Source organism: Drosophila gunungcola, unplaced genomic scaffold, assembly GCF_025200985.1.
Source record: "Drosophila gunungcola strain Sukarami unplaced genomic scaffold, Dgunungcola_SK_2 000018F, whole genome shotgun sequence".
Lineage (NCBI taxonomy): Eukaryota > Metazoa > Arthropoda > Insecta > Diptera > Drosophilidae > Drosophila > Drosophila gunungcola.
The window spans coordinates 298,057-317,123 of NW_026453200.1; the positions used below are offsets into that span (position 1 = coordinate 298,057).

At 36.2% G+C, this 19,067-nt stretch overlaps 2 protein-coding genes across 5 annotated transcripts; both read left to right on the forward strand.

Annotated features, from left to right (window-relative positions):
• The first annotated feature begins 449 nt into the window (after positions 1-449).
• On the forward strand, positions 450-3,326 carry LOC128263805 (uncharacterized). Its single transcript, XM_052999054.1, has 2 exons — positions 450-608; positions 1,982-3,326. The coding sequence occupies exon 2, from the start codon at positions 1,989-1,991 to the stop codon at positions 2,784-2,786; it is 798 nt and encodes a 265-aa protein (XP_052855014.1). The 5' UTR covers positions 450-608; positions 1,982-1,988; the 3' UTR covers positions 2,787-3,326.
• A 1,151-nt stretch (positions 3,327-4,477) lies between these two features.
• On the forward strand, positions 4,478-18,526 carry LOC128263787 (protein Gawky). Of its 4 annotated transcripts, none has more exons than XM_052999002.1 (10): positions 4,478-4,611; positions 8,254-8,863; positions 9,167-10,680; positions 12,025-12,402; positions 12,485-12,778; positions 13,491-13,669; positions 14,557-14,707; positions 14,766-14,962; positions 15,041-15,323; positions 17,467-18,526. In XM_052999002.1, the coding sequence occupies exons 2-10, from the start codon at positions 8,428-8,430 to the stop codon at positions 18,259-18,261; spliced, it is 4,227 nt and encodes a 1,408-aa protein (XP_052854962.1). In that variant the 5' UTR covers positions 4,478-4,611; positions 8,254-8,427; the 3' UTR covers positions 18,262-18,526. The 4 variants fall into 4 exon arrangements, with proteins under 4 accessions (XP_052854962.1, XP_052854963.1, XP_052854961.1 ...); XM_052999003.1 differs by lacking the exon at positions 4,478-4,611 and adding an exon at positions 5,197-5,270; XM_052999001.1 differs by lacking the exon at positions 4,478-4,611 and adding an exon at positions 5,441-5,602.
• Positions 18,527-19,067: the final 541 nt, after the last annotated feature.

The following is a 19,067-nucleotide window of genomic DNA, read 5'->3' on the forward strand; positions in this document are numbered from 1 at the left end:
CGACAGCCACAATTTCTAAAAAAGTGCAAAGATTCCCTCACATGTGGGAGTTTTTTCATGCCAAAGGTCCAGCGGTAATACATTATGGACCTGCGACCAGGATTTGCTATGCTTGTTCTAGTTTTCAGTAATTTGTACATTAAATAGGTTTTATATTCAAAAGAAATCAAAACTTTCGCCATCCTAACGTATAAAACCAGCTGTTGCAGTGGTGGCACTAACGAAATATCGTTAAATATCCGGTATTTTTTTCTTAAAAACGTTCCGGGCTGTTTGTTTGCTACAATTATGCGGCTGTTTACAGAGGTATAATGGAAAAGAAAACGCTAATTGGATTTTTGGACGGCAAGCCTGTTGCGAGTCCAGTCTGAACATAGTATAATTGAAAAGTATTCGGTATTCCAAATGTACTAAAAACGAAAAAATCCGATATACTTACAAATTTTCGATACCTTTACAGCCTTCGGTTTTAGTATTTTTGTTGAATCTGCCGGAGGAATAAAAATAATATAAATTTGCCAATAATACAGATTTGTGCTATTGAATACTTGTAAAAACCAACAATTTTTTCAATTGTGTACTTGCAGATGGTATTACTTATAACAGTGGTAAGAAGTTTGTAAGAAAATAACAAAACAAATGCAAAGTTGTATTAGATTATGAGCAGCTCCGCTACTACGTACATATGTATGTATGTATGTATATTGAACAAACAATGTTCCAGATTAGGGGTTTTCCCCTAGATTTAGGGGTTTTTAGATGGTCTAGGGGGAATATTTTTTTATTTAACACTGTGTGCTTTATTAAACAAAACAAGAAAGGAAGCAATCTTCGATAAGCCGAAGTTCATATACCCTTGCAGCTATTGCAAAAATTAAATATTCTTGAAAACATTAAGATTATGATTTACTTGCGTATATTGAAGTTACGATGATTTGCAGCTCAATTATTTATTTTGGCAGCTATATGATATCGTTTTCCGATTTTAATAAAAAAAAGCGTAATTCTGATATGTCAAGTTATTAAGTAGTCAACAAAAATTTCAAAAAAAAATTACAAAATAGAAAAGTTAAATTAAAAAAAAAAATTTGTTTTTAATATATATTTTTTATTCGATTTTGATGAAATTTAAACCGTAATTCTGAAATATTTATATATATATATATATATATATAAAGCTATCAGTACGAAAACTAGGAATCAACGGATTAACAATATTAATATGCATTTTAATTAAATTCTAACAACTTTAAACTGTTTTGCTAAGATTTATTGGGGCTCCCCAAGTGGCCCAAATCGCTTCCAATTGGAAAAAAGGTCAATTTTATTTTCCAAAATTCTGGACGCTAAACCGTTTAACCTATCGATTCCGTGTTTTCGCCAAAAAATAGTTTAAGACATTATAAATGTTTAAAAAATGTGACTGCTTAGACTTAAAGCTTTTCACTAGTTTTAACACACGTTCCAAAATTACAATTTAGCCAAAAATCTCTTCAAACGTCGAAAAATGGCTCTTTTAAACTGAATATCGAAAATTCCTTTGGTAAAATTTTTCCTTAAGCATCAACGAGTCTTTTGATGCTTTAAGGGAAACCACATTAAAAAAAACGCGACGTATCCTATACTTCCGGGTAGTGTGGACACCCTCCTAGTACATATATATAAATATAAAAAAAATATATAAACAAAAAATATTTCAGATTTAAAGAATACTACAATATTTAACAAACCCTATTGAAGATTGGTAAATTTATAACCAAACAAAAAGAAATTCCAGTTATAACATCTTCCTTTATTTAATTAAGGAAAAGCCGTAATCTGTCAAATCTTTTCTTAATATCCTTGTTTTTTCCCCTGTATTCTTTTTCAAAGTAGTATAACTTTGTAAGTTATGTTTTAAAAAATTTGTATTTCAATAATAACGATCTCAAACATAAATATATGTTATATGTGTATAAATATTAATTGTTTATTGTTTCAGATTAAAGATGGCAACACATGAAGGAATTCATTCATACTTTTCAAAATTAAGTTCCCTCTCCGAAAAGATTACGCGCGATGTAAATAATGTAAAATCTGCGTACAGTCCAGAAGCCTGGCTTAAATTGACTTTAAATGAACAGGAAAAAATATTAAACAGTCACTTAATAAATCCCGATATATATACCAAGTATTATAATAGGCTCGAGGAACAAAAACGACAAATAAAAACAGATAATTTAAAAAATGACCAAAAACTTTGCTTTAGTGACGCTGTATATTCATTTAACGGAAAAGACCTGCACACGTATATTTTGCAAAATGTTGGCTTAAAACTATTACATGATGAAAATACCAGAGATAGTCGTGATGAACATTCATTTCCATTTAGTTATCGAACTAAGTCCCAAATAAAAATATCACTAAAGGAATGTGATGAAGTCTCTGATCCCGGAGTTCCCATTGATGCATCGAACGTGCTTTATTTAACGTTAATGACGAACGTTTCGCGCAGCCCAAAACTACCCAGTCTACATACTTATGACTGTGATATGACTGACGTTAACCAGAGTAAAGTAATTACCAATCTAATAAGCGACCAAAAAAGTATATGTGTATATAATAATGAGGAATGTTTTGACTCGAATCAAGAACTGCAACTCTTGGTCAGTTTTGGATCAAAAAGCAGTATGTCGAACGACTTGTCTGATAATGAAAATGAGTTTAAAGATATTCGACAAGATGAAAATGCTAAGCTTTTAACACCTGAAATCCCTAAGGGTTTTGATTTTCTCAATAATTGGTAAAACTAATTTTAAATACATACAAGCGATTGCTTTTATAACATCGCTAAACATTTACAATATAAAATTTCATCTGATGCTCTTTTTAAATAAAACAAACATACATTTTTCAAATAATCATACCACAAAAAAAAATCATTGTTTTACTCTAAAGCAAAACATTTAAGTATTCACAGTTAATTAAACCTAACTCGCAGTTTGAAATTCTCGTGGATGGGTCGGCTTTATTCTGTCATAATAACTATAAAACGTTTTTGCTGGAATTGAGAGTAAAAACATGGGCTTACTTAATGTGTGGCTCAACTTAAAATAATTTTAAAACTACACTGTTTCTTAAATAGAGTGACAATTCGTGTAGCTGACATATGGTATGTCTATTAGATCTGAAGGGCTATTTAAATGAAGTTCACAAGTTTGTGATCGCAATCCCTACATTCTTTAAATCTGCTTACATTAAATACTTTACATTCCAAAAAGTATTACCTAGAAATAGAAAAACTATACAACCGCAAATTTGTAAACATATTTCGTCAGTTATTATAAGTTATTAACAGCTACACCTAAACAATGGAAATAGCTTTTAGTATTTACTTAATTTTCTAGTCGCCTTAAAAAAAATAAAAATTTTGCTCCATAACGTAAATTTGCAAGTGTTTCCGTTTTTATACACTTGAAAAAGTTAAATCGTTTTAAAAAAGGTTCTGGCTGACCGTCAGGTCAGTTGCACCGAAAAAACATTGGCAAGATATCGGCATGAAACGGTCGGTTATGCCCTCTTTCCACACAGTCCATCCGTTGGAAACGGTTGGAATTTTCCGATTTCAGCTGATCTGAACAGATGTGGCTCGTCAAAACCTAAACAAAGTCAGCAGGTCAACCATCTTTGTTTATGTTTTGACGAGCTAAAGCTGTTAAGATCAGCTGAAATCGGAAGGTGGATATGATGGAGTTGTCCTTCAAAGTTTACCTGGTTTGTTTCTGGAACGGCAAAACCTTATGGACCATCCTCTCTACGGATGGTGGAAGATGGATGGATCTCTGTGGAAATACTCTATTAGGAACGTTAATTCCACCGTCAAGGAATAACGGGGAAATTTTTGGCACGGCAGAAGGTTTTGCCGTTTCTTTGATGGACGGTGGATGGTGGAAGATTGATGTTGGCTCTGTGGGAGCACCAGTCCACCATCAAAAATCCCAAATCGCTTGGATGGGCACTGTGGGACTGGACTACTACGGACCATCTTTGAAGGAGATGGTGAATGGTACTGTGCAACTAGGCCATAAATTATTAATAGCCGGATTCCATTGGCGCATTTAAAAGCCTAATGCGCATTTATTTACACAGGGAATCCCATTAGGCTAAATGCTGCATTTAAAATAAATGCGATAAATAAATACGATTAAAAATCATTCGCCCTAAACGTTTTTAGAAAAAATACCGGAAAATACCGTTGCATTAAAGCGTTGAGTAAATTCACTCTTATTCATTATTTTTAATTAATTTCTTATGGATTTGCCAAAACTCAAAGGTAAACAAACCCAGATCACCTGTTCGTGCCACATTAGTGCAGGCACACTTAAAAAGTCCACTAAATGGAATATCTGCATTTAAAATTACCGTCGCTTAGGGAATACCCTATGTACTTGTGCCTCTGCTTAATTCGATTATTTTCAATTACTATCGAAACTATCGGTTGACTAAGAAAAAGCATATTATCGCTTGTCGTTGTCCAGACGAAGAGCGAGCGAGAGCGTCGTATAGTTTATTTTTAATTCAATTCAAGCGCGTGTGTTAAAATGAATTAGCACGATTAGTGAATGTTTATGTGTGCGTATTCATCCAAAAACAAGCGCTGTGTCATTGAAACAAAAGGCTTTGGGAAATTTCAGTACCAACAGATTCTATATAAGTGTTATTGTGTTAGTGCAGACACTCAAATCAAATTAAAGAAAAAAGGCATGTATGCTTCAAGACGGACTTTTTTTTTGACAAAAAAAGAAACTGGCAGACATAACCTAAATATGCATAACCTAAATGGTCGTAAAAATTCAAGCGAATAGTTTCAAATATATGTATGTGTGTATCAGTGCAGAATAAATTCTGTTCGTTTATGTATCATGCATTGGAAAGTGATTGTTATATGAACATACATACATATATGTCTGTTCCATATTAAGAGTTGCCACGCTTTAAATATTTTACATAATGACGTATAAGCATCCCAGATTTGGAAATTTGTGGCCAAAACTGCTGTCATTATCAGTACCAAACCAAAAATAAATTTTACCTATGTATTTTAGCTGTATTGAGCTCCTTTTTTTTACCCTTGCCTCCTAACACCTATAGTTACCATTTTATGTTTGGTTTCCGACTAGGTGGCAATATCGACGGCAGCCATAGCTGTATGCGTTCACCAAATACAATAGTAACTTGTACCGTCCCCGTCGTTAAACGTGCACCGAAATTTAAATTCAACTACAACGAATGTATTATTCTCTGTTCAAAATTATTTTCACATTTAAAATAATTTAAAATTTAAAAAAGACATTAATATATTTTGTGAAATGTGAAAAATTGTAATTGAGTGCCGAATGTGTGTATGTTTTACTACATATACACACTTTGTGAAATCGTCAAAGTGGCTTGGCATGCATACATACACAACAATACATACATATGTACTTATATAGAGAAAATCAACTTCTCGTCGGTATAAGCAAAAATTCTTGCAAATATTCTTCGGTATATTCGCAAAGAAACAAGTGCTTTAATTTAATATATTCGCAGTTCTAAGTAAAGGATAACATTTTTCCCTCTGGTAGGTTCTTGAATCTCCGTCTTGTAATTATTTCTGGTTTTTGCTTGTATTGTCTGTACACATAGGCAAATGAACACGCGAATATACTAGTTAATTGCAAATATCATCGTTACATAGCCGTGTATAGAAAAAAGCCTTATATGTTTGTATGTATGGACGAACGTTGAAATACAATTTTATCTGTTCATATTCAGTATAAGTAACTGATTTAGTCATCCCTGTAATATTTTAAAATCAAACTTTATTTGTGCTAACTGGCGACAGCGAAATTAGAAAAGGTAGACTTAAAATAGGGTGATTGCGTCAATGATGGCTGCCGGACCAGAGTTGTCAAATAAGTTCTACATATATGTATGTATGTATATACCAAAATAGTGGTGTATCTACATATGCAGTGGATAAAATTATTTCCTATACTGTGCAAATTCAATATTGCAACATTGCTTATATTATGTCTTCTTCCACGTGAATCAGTACATAAATATTAATACACTTATACATATTTACATATATATATTTAAAGAAAAGCAAAATTGCCTGTTGTGCAGCAGCCCTGGTAGTGCAGCGTTCGTTATAAGATCAATATGTACATACAGTGGGCAAAAAAAGTTTAAGAACACTTTGCACTTCAGCTTCATATAAAATGTTCGTAAACTTTTTGCCCACTATATGTATAAATGTCAAATTTCTTGAAGATGTACACAGTATGTTGTTAATAATTGTAATTGTAATAGTAAATTTTTGGTATAAAATGAAAGCCAACTTTTATTAAGAAGATAGAAAACTGATGACGATCGCACCTTAAACAAACATTTTCTAAAAATAAATATTTATTTACATGTGATCAATTTTATAATCAAAAATCAAATCTTATTTTGTTCGGGAAATAAGGATATGACTTTTCAAAACCTGACGTTTGTTCTTCAGATGCTAAAAAAAAAAATTTACAAAATAATTTGGGGGTTCCCTAAACGACTAAATCACTGAATTCCTGAGATTTTCAGCAATTGAGTGAACAACCAATTTGTTTCCTGGTCAAACAGCTGTTTCATCAAACAGACGTTACAGCTACTGTTTGTTAGTCGCCCTAGCTTTGTCTATCTAAGCTAAGGCTTTTGCTTAAATTTCAGCTAGTTGAATTTGTGTGGAACAGCTGACCGAAATTCAGCAGTTCAGAGATTCTGTCGTTTGGGAATACCCAATATATTTTCTTTTACATATGTATAAAGATATCTACACATGTATTTATTTTTGACAACGCAAACCCTTTTAGGTTTTAGAGGCCAAACAAAAATTACATTTTAAGTATCTTCAAAAAATTTCAAACATATATATTGACATGTAGGGGCGTGGCAGCCAGTCTTTGACTCCCCTTTCGCAAGGTGGTTAGCGGTGAACATCCTATGGCATCGCAGGATCATCAACAAAAATAGATAACGCTTCGTTTGAAAAGTAATTCCTCAGATAATCACGTAGCATTCTTTCATTTTCAATTTATTATAATATTTGCAGTATTTGGAAGTAAAAAAATAGATTTAAGCTTACAAAATATGTGTGTTTATACCCTATATTATTATATATTATATTATATTTTAGTCAGAAGTTTGCAACGCAGTGAAGGAGACATTTCCGAACCTATAAAGTATATATATTTTTGATCAGCATCACTAGGAGAGTCGATCTAGTCATGTCCGTCAGTCCGTCTGTCTGTCCGTCCGTTTCTACGCAAACTAGTCTCTCAGTTTTAAAGCTATCTACATGAAACTTTCCCAAAAGTTGTCTCTCTATTGCAGGTAGTAAATAAGTCGGAACGAGCCAGATCGGACGAGTATACCATGTTGCTGCCATACCATAGGAAGAATCGGGAAAAAAAGAAAAAAAATTAGAACTTTGCTGCTTTTAAAACTTCGGCATGCCGAAGCTAGCTTCCGTCCTCGCTTTTTCATTATTTTAATCGATAAGTGTCTGCAAATACGAAACAATATTTTACCGCATGTTCCTTGAAACTGTAAGGAATGTTATGCACCGTAATTTACTTTCAAACGTGTTTTCCCGAAAACAGTATCTTTTAACTGCCGAGTAAGACTTTTTATAGAACTAGTCCGATATTAATAACTAGTTTTTCAATTGTTCACAAAACAAAACAACTTCAAAAAATAATTCCGCTAAAATAAAAAAAAATAATTTTTTTTTAATTAGATAAATTGTATTTTTAAATTTAAAATATAAATATATATATAAACAAAATATTTTGCCTTTGGGTAACCTAAATTCGCAAATATTTGTTTTACTATTATAAATATTTATTTTAATTTTTAAGTTATAACTTACAAATTCAATGTCTTAATTGAGAACTGAACTGTGAACCTACAAGAATAAGATATAAGATAATGATAAGATCTTGATCTTCGCGATGACTCGGTAGCGTTTTTTTAGCGTGATCGATTACAAACCCAGAGGTGGCGGGTTCGAGTCCGTCCTAAACTTAAAAAAATCGCCTTAAGTTTAAGGGAGATATTTTTAAAACTGGTTCATAAGCATAGAGCAATTTTTATTTTTACTATATTAATGTTATGTATGTATGTATGTATGTAATGGTAAATAATATAAGCATCTAAACTTTTGTTGTTTATTTTTGTTTATTTATACAGAACACGGAAAGCACAAGGATTAAAGTCAAGTCGTTCCTTTTCTAAAAACAAACTAAAGAGTTCATAAAAATTGCTATAATTGCTTACGATAATGACGTTGAAGATCAAGTTGATGCAGGAATAGTTGGGAATGCAACTTTTGAAGCTAACGATCAGTTAGAACACTTAAGCACTATGCGCGAAGCGCTTTTTTCCCAAGATGGCTGGGGCTGTCAGCATGTCAACCAGGATACCAATTGGGAAGTCCCCAGTTCGCCAGAGCCAACCAATAAAGATGCCGCCGGACCACCAATGTGGAAGCCAAACATTAACAATGGAACTGATCTTTGGGAGTCCAATCTGAGAAACGGAGGTCAGCCGACTGCTCAGCAAGTTCCAAAGCCGTCTTGGGGTCATACACCGTCCTCCAACCTAGGCGGAACGTGGGGAGAGGACGATGATGGGGCCGACAGCAGTAGTGTGTGGACAGGAGGATCGGTCAGCAACGCGGGATCTGGAGCGGCAGTGGGAGTAAGCCAAGGTGGAGTTAATGTCGGCCCAGGAGGTGTCGTTTCATCGGGCGGTCCTCAATGGGGACAAGGAGTGGTTGGCGTTGGACTTGGATCAACTGGTAATAATATGCGAAAGCAATTGTGTCAAGACTTAAGCTCACCGCCCATAATCTATATACTAAAATGTCTTTTTTTTATAAAAAATTGTTTGCTTTTTTCGCTAAATTAAAAGCCGGGTGTGTCTCATTATGGGAAGTAGTTGTGTGTGTATTAAAGGTTTTTGTAATGGTATAAAATATGTCCATTTTTGTTACTTTCATTTTGAGTTAACATAAGAACTAAAAAATCAGGATGGCCGATTTAAGCTTCTTTCTCATTATTTTTTAATTCGGGTCCATTTAATGAGTTTTTTTTTCTTTCAGCAGGTAGCGGATCAAGCAATTTAACTGGAAACACTGGAGTCGTTGCAGGTGGTAGCGGAAACTCCAACAATGCTGGCAACGGATGGGGAGACCCTCGCGAAATTCGTCCTTTGGCTGGAGGCGGATCGATGGATATCCGGAATGTTGATCATCGCGGCGTTAACGCTTCTGGGGGATCTTCTAGTGATCCCCGCGATATCCGAATGATTGATCCGCGTGATCCCATTCGAGGAGATCCCCGTGGGATATCCGGCCGACTTAATGGGACATCAGAAATGTGGGGTCATCATCCGCAGATGTCCCATAACCAGATACAAAATATCAACAAAATGGTCGGCCAAAGCGTAGGGACTGCAAGTACGAATGTTCAAGGAACATCAGGACCGGGCATCGGTCCCGGAGGTCCCGGTGGGCCCGGAGGTCCTGGTCCTGGTCCAGGTCCTGGTCCTGGTCCTGGCCCTGTGTCGGGCAATATCCCGACCCAGTGGGGGCCGGCCCAATCGGTGGGCGTTGGCGTTAGTGGCCCCAAAGACATATCGAAGCAGATAAGTGGATGGGAAGAACCATCGCCACCGCCCCAGCGCCGCAGTATTCCTAATTACGACGATGGTACTTCGTTGTGGGGCCAGCAAACTCGTGTTCCCGGTGCAAGCGGTCACTGGAAAGACATGACCGATTCAATTGGTCGTGGTGGTCATCTGATGCGTGGTCAAAACCAGTCCGGGGGCATCGGCATCGCCGGCGTTGGCAATAGCAATGTTCCAGTGGGGGCCAATCCCAACAATCCTATGAACAGTGTAGTTGGACCCCAGGCGCGGCTACCATCTGTTGGAGGCGTGCAGCACAAGCCAGACGGAGGCGCCATGTGGGTGCACTCAAACAATGTTAGCGGCAGAAACACTGTTGCTCCTGTCACAACTTGGGGAGATGACACTCACAACGTGGGCGCCCCCAGCGGTGGAAGTGTGTCCAGCAGCAACTGGGTGGATGATAAGTCCAACGCGACACTCGCACAAAACTCTTGGAGCGACGCAGCGCCAGTAGGCGTTAGTTGGGGCAATAAGCAAGGCAAACTGCCAGCTACTGGTGCCTCGTCGGGCTGGAGCACTGCGGGAGGAGTAGGTGTGGTGGATGGCGTTGATCTGGGATCCGATTGGAACGCACACGGTGGGATCATAGGAAAATCTCAGCAGCAGCAGAAGCTAGCAGGACTCAACGTGGGAATGGTTAATGTTATTAATACGGAGATGATTAAGCAAAGCAAGCAATACCGCATTCTTGTGGATAACGGATTCAAGAAGGAAGATGTAGAGCGGGCATTGGTAACTGCCAATATGAACATCGAAGAAGCAGCCGATATGCTGCGTGCCAATTCATCTTTGGCAATGGATGGCTGGCGTCGACATGATGACACCCTTGGCTCTTATGCTGACCACACGAGTTCAACTAGTAGCGGTGGGTTTGCTGGTCGCTACCCAGTCAGCAGTGGACAACCTTCAATGTCTTTTCCTCATGTAAGTAAACCAGATAAATACGATCGTACCCCCATTTATGAATAGCACCGCAACAAACCATTTTTTTAATTAACATTTTTTATACGGTTTAGTATTCCGCCTATACGAAAACATCGTAGTTTCTTTCAAATTTCTCTCTATATATTATTTTTAAAATACCCGAACAAAAAAAATTTAGCACTGGCTCTGCGGTTCTTAAATAATTATCTGATTTTTTGTGTGAAAAAACCCATTCGTTTACTAGATTGACTTTCACTTCATTGTTTCTATAAATACAATAAAAATGGGACGTGAAAAGAACTGGGTTGGCTGGATGTTTGAATGGAATGATCAATAATGCCAGAAAAATCCTGAAAACAATATTTTGACCCCGTTCAAGTTAATAGGTTGATTCGTGGGAGCAAGAAGGCTAAGGCTCCTTTCAAGTCTACTTCTACGCTAAAAAGAAGCTGAAAACATGCAATGCGGCAGAGCAAAAAGTTCGCACATATCTCAGGCAGTATAACCCAAGAAAGGCACCACTTTTAAACGCGAGACAAATGGCCAAGCGCATCAAGTTTGCCAAGGAATAGCATGAGAATTTCGATCGTACGTCAAACGTTTAAAGAACGCAGGATACAAGCCGCAGTACACCACGAAAACTATTAAAGTTAGAGGATGCAGTGCAATTTTATGGTCTTGCTTGAATTATTAAATGAAGACCATCGTGCAGCTCGTATGGGTCTTCAAACAGGACAATGCCCACAGACAGAAGAAATCCAAGGCATGGCTTTGGATCTTCCGGCGCTGTCGCCTGTTTTAGTCCTGTAGAAAATATGTGGTCCGGCAAGAGGCCGTTGTTGCTTCCAAGAAAGCAACCATTGATATTTGTTGGGAGTAAAATCAAGGAGACTTAATTCCTTTAAATCGAATCCAAGACGTTGTTCAGGTTTTATTGCCAATAAGGGATATGCTATTAAATATTAATTACAGCTTAAAGACTTAGTTTAAATTATCAATGTTGTTACCTTATTGATTGGTTACTTTTTGGTAAATGTATTGGGGTTTAACTTATTATGATGAGTTTTTTGTTTAGCCCGTTTGTTTGAGCCTACAACAAAAAGTAAGCAGCGCTTTAAAACATTGCTTGTGCTGGTGTACATACTTATTAATTATTTTTTATAATATATAATATACATTTAGATTTAACGTTTTAGCAATATAAAGTAATCGGTTCGCAAAATTTTTAATCGACTGTAAAAGCTAGACAAAAAAAAGTATACTATATTTTCGAAACGGTTGCTTATTTATAATATTTTTTTTAAACTAGAACTAAAAATATGATTACCTTTCTTTCTTTCACAGAATAATATTATGAATAACATGGGTGGCACTGCTGTTACTGGAGGTGGAAATAATAATGCAAATATGACAGCTTTGCAAGTTCAAAAGTATTTGAATCAAGGTCAACATAGTGTTGCTGTAGGACCTCAGTCTGTTGGTAACACGGCCGCCGTTTCCGTCGGATTTGGCCAGGGCACATCTAACGCAGCAGTGGCAGCAGCAGCTTCTGCAAATATAGCAGCAAATACAAACAATCAACCATCAGGCCAGCAAATTCGCATGCTTGGTCAGCAGATTCAGTTGGCCATTCATAGTGGTTTCATATCTAGTCAAATATTGACTCAACCTCTAACACAAACTACACTTAATCTGCTAAATCAACTTCTTAGCAATATAAAGGTAATTTTCTGCCCACTTTCTACATTTTCACTTATTAATACAACTTATTGCATATTAATAAAATTCAAATTTTTGCTTCAAGCATCTCCAAGCAGCGCAACAATCCCTTGCTCGCGGGGGAAATGCAAATCCAATGGCAGTGAATGTGGCGATATCTAAATACAAGCAGCAAATTCAGAATTTACAGAACCAAATAAATGCACAACAGGCTGTGTATGTCAAACAGCAAAATATGCAACCAACTTCGCAGCAGCAGCAGCAACAGCAGCCACAGCAACAGCAACATCCTTCTGTACACTCAGGCAATGACTATTTAAGAGGTCACGATGCAATTAATACCTTGCCAAGCAACTTTTCAGAGCTCAATATTAATAAGGTAAGCTCAAAGAATATATTTTTTTTTTCCAAGGCTAAGAGTCAATCAAACAAAAACACCTCCTGACGAGGTAAAATTAAAGTGACGATCGCACCTTCAGCTCCAAAAACTTTTGATATCACACTTTGTGACGACTATTTTTTATTTTACCGAAATAAAATCGGCACAAAGCTGCACCATAAAATCAGCCTTGCTACTTAACAATTTTAAAGCAGCGCGCCTAGGAATAGCCCTTGAAAATACCTTTTTAACGATAATGCTTTAGTCGTTAAACAGTTGTGGGCTTTTTTAGCCGTTTTCGCCACTGAACTAGCGGGTTTTTCTTAAAGTGTTAGAAGCTCGAGCTGCTAAATACATGGTCTGCCGTCCATAGTGATAAACTGGGGGCCTCACTAACAAGATTGAGTATTTTCAGTTACATTTAATTTTTTTAACCGACTCTACAAGGCTTTTACTCGTTTTTCGTTAAGACTTCCGGACACATCCAGAACGACATTCCTTTAGAAAAAAGATTTAAAAAGCGATCCGGTAAGGAAACTGGTGCACATTTAAAACTGTGGCTAATGGGGCAAGTTACATTGTTGAAACCAGCTATAACATACATTTCCACATCTTTGTTCACAACACAACCGCGAATTTAGAAAAATATGTCCTCATCGTGTTTAATACATAAAAAATGTAAAACTATAAGAAATTTTTGAAACGTTTTCAGCCAAGTGGATATCAAGGAGCGTCCAATCAGCAATCCCGACTTAATCAGTGGAAGCTTCCAGTATTAGACAAGGACATAAACTCTGACAGTACGGAATTTTCCCGTGCTCCAGGTGCAACTAAACAAAATTTAACGAGCAACTCAACCAACATAAGCTCTTTGGGCCTACAAAGTGATGGGTAAGCATTTCTCTAAACATGATTACAAATTATAATGCTTATCAAATATGATAAGAAAAACTTCAATCAATTGAATTAGATGTTGAATTGGAAATTTGTAGTGATTATGTGTTCCAATTTTGAACAAAGTGCTTCTTCCACATACTGAAATGCCTTGTTTAAAGCACTTCAATGTAATAGAAAAGAGAAGAACTTGAAGAGTATATAAACTCTATAGTGTCGGAGATGTCTCCTTCACTCTTGCAAACTTCTGACTGAAATTATAATACCCTCTGCAAGGGTATACAAAAGTAACTTCTAAATTTTTAATTCTGTTGGACATTGTTATGTTTTTATCATTTTATTTGATCAAAATCGGAAAACTGAACAGAAATATACCATAGCTGTAATGTTTTTTAAAATATACGCATACAAATCGAAATGTGTATGTTTTAAAGAATATTTAATTTTTGAAATAACTGCAAGGGTATATAAACTTCGGCTTGCGTTCCTTCTTGTTTTTTATTGGTTTAAATAAACTAATTAGTAATTATTATTTCAGAATTACGGGTTTAATTTCATTAAAGCAGGACAACGATTGTATATAGCTTTTGCGAAAAATCATCAAAGCTTCACTGTTGTTAAACATGTAGGCATATAGATGGAATATTTTTGTCTAAAATATATATAAAATATATAATTTTGGAATAGCTGAAGACTTGCCGAAGTTTGCTTTATTTCTTGGTTTTTAGTAAAACACTAACGGCTATGAAACAGAAATCTCAAATGTACAAAATTTTCAGTTCAATTTAAACTCAGATTTCCATTTTCATCAGAATCCATTAAAAACCGAAATAACACAGCCTAAAAATAATAAATAAATAAATAATGATCAATTTATTTCATAGTACATGGTCAACTGGACGTAATATTGGGGACGGTTGGCCAGACCCCTCATCTGACAACGAGAATAAAGACTGGTCAGTTGCTCAGCCAACTTCAGCAGCAACTGCGTACACCGACCTGGTCCAAGAGTTCGAGCCAGGAAAACCATGGAAGGTAAAACTGTTTAATTACATAAAACCGAAACATATCCAAGCAGAAGTTTGCTTTTAAGGGTTCTCAGATCAAAAGCATAGAAGACGATCCCAGCATTACTCCTGGAAGCGTTGCTAGATCTCCACTATCCATTAATTCAACGCCAAAAGATGCTGACATATTTGCCAATACCGGCAAGAACTCCCCGACTGATTTGCCGCCTCTAAGTTTATCGTCGTCTACATGGAGTTTTAATCCAAACCAAAATTTCCCCAGGTAATGTTTTAATGATGTCAAATACCAAATACCAACCGTAATACAAAATTTGACATTTTATTTTTGTTATGGGTATAGTTGGTCTGACAACAGCCAGCAATGTGCTGCCACTTCTGAGCTTTGGACAAGCCCCCTGAATAAATCATCGTCCCGAGGTCCCCCGCCAGGATTGACTGCCAATTCAAATAAATCTGGTAATGGAGGAAATTGTAGTACGTCAACATCATCAACCATCAGCGGAGGTTCCAATGGCTGGCTACAGGCTCGAAGTGGTGGTGTTCAAACAACAAACACAACTTGGACAGGTGGTAATACTTCATGGGGCTCTAGTTGGTTGCTTCTTAAAAATCTAACAGCTCAGGTATGTTTTAAGCGTCAGCACTACAATTAAACACTTATCTCACACGTGTTTAATGGACTTTGTTCATAACGTATACCGAATATAACATACCAAAATCTACTTATTCGTTGAAAAGTAACACCTAGAAAAGAGCGTATCCAACTGCAAGAAAAATATATATTTCTAGCCAGAGTCATCAGATGGGCCGTGTTCTGTGTGAAACATAAGGCTTCTTTCCGAAATTGACCCCGCCACACAGTTGTAAGAGTCAGTTGCATTACAAAAGGGACATTTCTGACCATATAAAGTATATAAAATCATCAATTGAGTTTACTTCCGTATCGTAGTGTCGGTCCGTGCTTTTCTACACAACGAGCTATCTGGACGAACACACACACATAACCTTTACCCCCATTACCATAATAATTCATGAACCTGTGTTTTTTAATATTCTCAATTTTAAAATGTTACAAAATAATAAAGGTTTGCTTAAAATGGTAGGTACACTTATTTAAAAACCTTACCGAACATCATATATATAAAAAATTTCTTAAGATAAAGTTGGTATGGCACTTTTCATTGCGTTAGGTTCTTGATTTACTTAAGTTTTTTTTTTAACCAAGTATGCACCAGCAATGCATCTTTTTTTGCGCAGTTTCTGGGGGTTTATCAAATAGCAATTTGGTTACCGCCCTTTGTATACCCTTGCAGCGAGTATTATAATTTCACTCAGAAGTTTGAAGAAAACATATCCGTCCCTTTAAAGTATTTATGTATACTCTTAATCAGCAATTCTACGCTAAAAAGTCTCTCAGTTTTAAAGCTATCTGCATAAAGCTTTCCAAAAAGATGGGGTGATTTCATCATATATGATAATTTAATGTGACGCAACGCTGCAGAGTTCGGCAAACTGTTGTTTTTGACACCTTGTAATGAACGGCCCCTGTCAGGGTGTATATATATTTAAGAATACATTCAGAAAATTTCATATCGACCCCGTTAATATTTTCGAAGTTAAACCCAAATTTTAAAAGGCGTTTCAGAGCGATTAAAAGTACAAATACAAACTTTAAACGCGTTCTACTCAAAATGGTTTTTTCAAAGTCGGTGACCAACATTACTCGAAAACGGCTAAACCGATTAGTTTAAAATTTTTATACGAGCTTATTAAATATATTCTTTAGAATTTAAGCAAAAAAAATGTCCGATAATTTTTTTTTATTAGCAATTTTAGACCGACATTTTGATCAAAAACCAATTTTTTTGTTTAAAAAATCGACATTTTGTAAAATACTTTATTTTACCTATTTCTTCGATTAAATTTTGGAGGATCCAGTCCAGAGATATAGTGCTCACCGCAATACGCCTTTTTTGAGAGATTAGCTGTAGCTTCTTAAATTTAATAGTTTTCTCAGCATTTTTTTTTTTTCAATTCTCTTTTATTCGGCTTTTGAACTGTATATAACCCCTTAATAGAAAGTTATTTTAGAAAAAAAATATTGAAATGTTAGTAAATGTTAAACCATAATCGAATTAGTTATATTGGTTGTAGCCGTAACAGTGAACGAAACAAATTTTGATTGGGTTTAAATCACTAATAGACGTGTATTTCATATAACTGTCATAGGAACAGTCAGTCCCCGTATGAAAATCTGCCAAAAAATATATTGTTAATAAAAAGTGAACGTAAAGAAGTAAAGTTGTATTTGATTTTATATAGAACAAAAGGTTGGAATAGTACTGTTTCTTATACACATCTAGTTTACAAAATTCGACATACCAAAGTTAAATAAACTTTTTTCATTTTTAAAGTATGAATTTGTCATATACAAGCTGCGTTCCAAAGTAAACAGGGCTTAAAAAAATAGAACAAATGGTCATTTTGGCAAAATCAATTTATTTTATTAGAAATAGTCCTTCATTACAGCTTTTTGCACTATCCAAAAGCATGTTGAACGGGTGATTTAGCTTGTAGGTCGGAAGCCTTTTGAATAGCCTCTAAATCTGCATAACGCTTTTCAAAAGGTACTGGTCACTTTGAAACGCACCTTTTATATCACAGGACAGACAGCAAGCTTCGGCCTTGCACATAGTACAAATATTCTATAAGTCGTAATACGGATAATAGATTAACCATTTCATTACATTTTTTATTTATTTTTAGATTGACGGTCCAACCTTACGTACACTGTGTATGCAGCATGGCCCCCTTATAAGCTTTCACCTATATTTGAACCAAGGAATTGCCTTATGTAAATATACAACTCGAGAGGAGGCTAACAAAGCGCAAATGGCGTTAAACAACTGTGTTCTCGCCAACACCACAATATTTGCTGAATCTCCGAGCGAGAACGAGGTGCAGAACATAATGCAGCACTTACCACAAGCCACTTCCTCTACTAGCTCGAGCGGAACTAGTGCTGGCAACGGCGGAGGCGTTGGCACTCCATCCAATAGTGGCGCCAGTAGCTCAGGGGCTAGTCTGTCCGGAAATAGCAGCAACGGAAACGGAAACGGCAGCGGCAATGGCGGCGGCAACGGCAATAATGGAAATGGCAGTGGTGGTGGCAGTGGCAGTGGCACAGGCAGTGGTGGCGGCGGCGGCAGCAACCCGAACACCAGTGTGGCAAATTCGAATCTACTTGGCTCTAGTGGAGGGTCTGTCTCAAATCCTTCTGGTGGTGCTGCTAGCTCTGGCACGGGTTCTGTAGGAAGTGGTACGGCGAGTAGCAATTCCATAAATGGTGGGCCAGTATCTGCAAACAGTGCTGGCTCAAAGAGTAGTGCAAATGTAACTATTACCGGTGTTCAGTCCAGCGTTTCTAGCTTGACAAATAGCACCAACTCAACATGGCGACAAACTAGCCAAAACCAAGCTCTTCAGGGTCAAAGCAGGCCTTCAGGCAGAGAAGCTGAGTTTGATTATATATCTCTCGTTTATTCCATTGTTGATGATTAAAAGATCAATGACCAGTTCCATTGGTCATTGACCATTGACTATCGCATTCTGTGACTCAAGACACACACCCAAAAGCTTCAAATGATTCGATACTAGGTATGTATGGAAAGCAAGACCATGTTGTGAAGAATATAAAAGTGGATCGACTGATAGACGAATGGACTTAGAATTTTGTATGCCCGTAGATTTATTTTTCTTCATCGTTCATAGATCTAAACTTGTATATGTAAGTCTAAATTTTATCAATATAAAACAAAAACGAACATCCGACATATAGAACACCATATATATGATGTCAAAAATGACACACTTGATGGGTTGCTATAACAAATGGCATACCTTCCTATTTAAGTAAAGTGTTTTGATTTTGGCGCCCATAGATTAAACCTTGGGAAACGGGGAAATATTCTCAACTGTGTATGTATATGTGTGCATGCAAACTCATATATCGTAAAATAACAATAACAAAAATTGTGTATGTGTGCAACATGCATCGATATGTATGTATGGAAAATTCAAACTTTCAGTAATGACTGAAATCGAGTGTCGGTAGCATTAAGGGACAAAGTCTAATGTAATTATCTGATTTGAAGCCTTTATTGTCGAAGATTGACAAAGAGACAACATATACTAGATCCATGTATATGTATATCTTTTGTGTACATACATATATGTTAGGGCTACGTCCTATTTTGCTGCTTGTGCATATCGATCAAATGCCTACTATTCATGAGTGTTTTTGTGTTTCCAATAAGGAAAAATACCTGTGTTATATTCATTATAGGAAGTTATAATCTTATTACGGT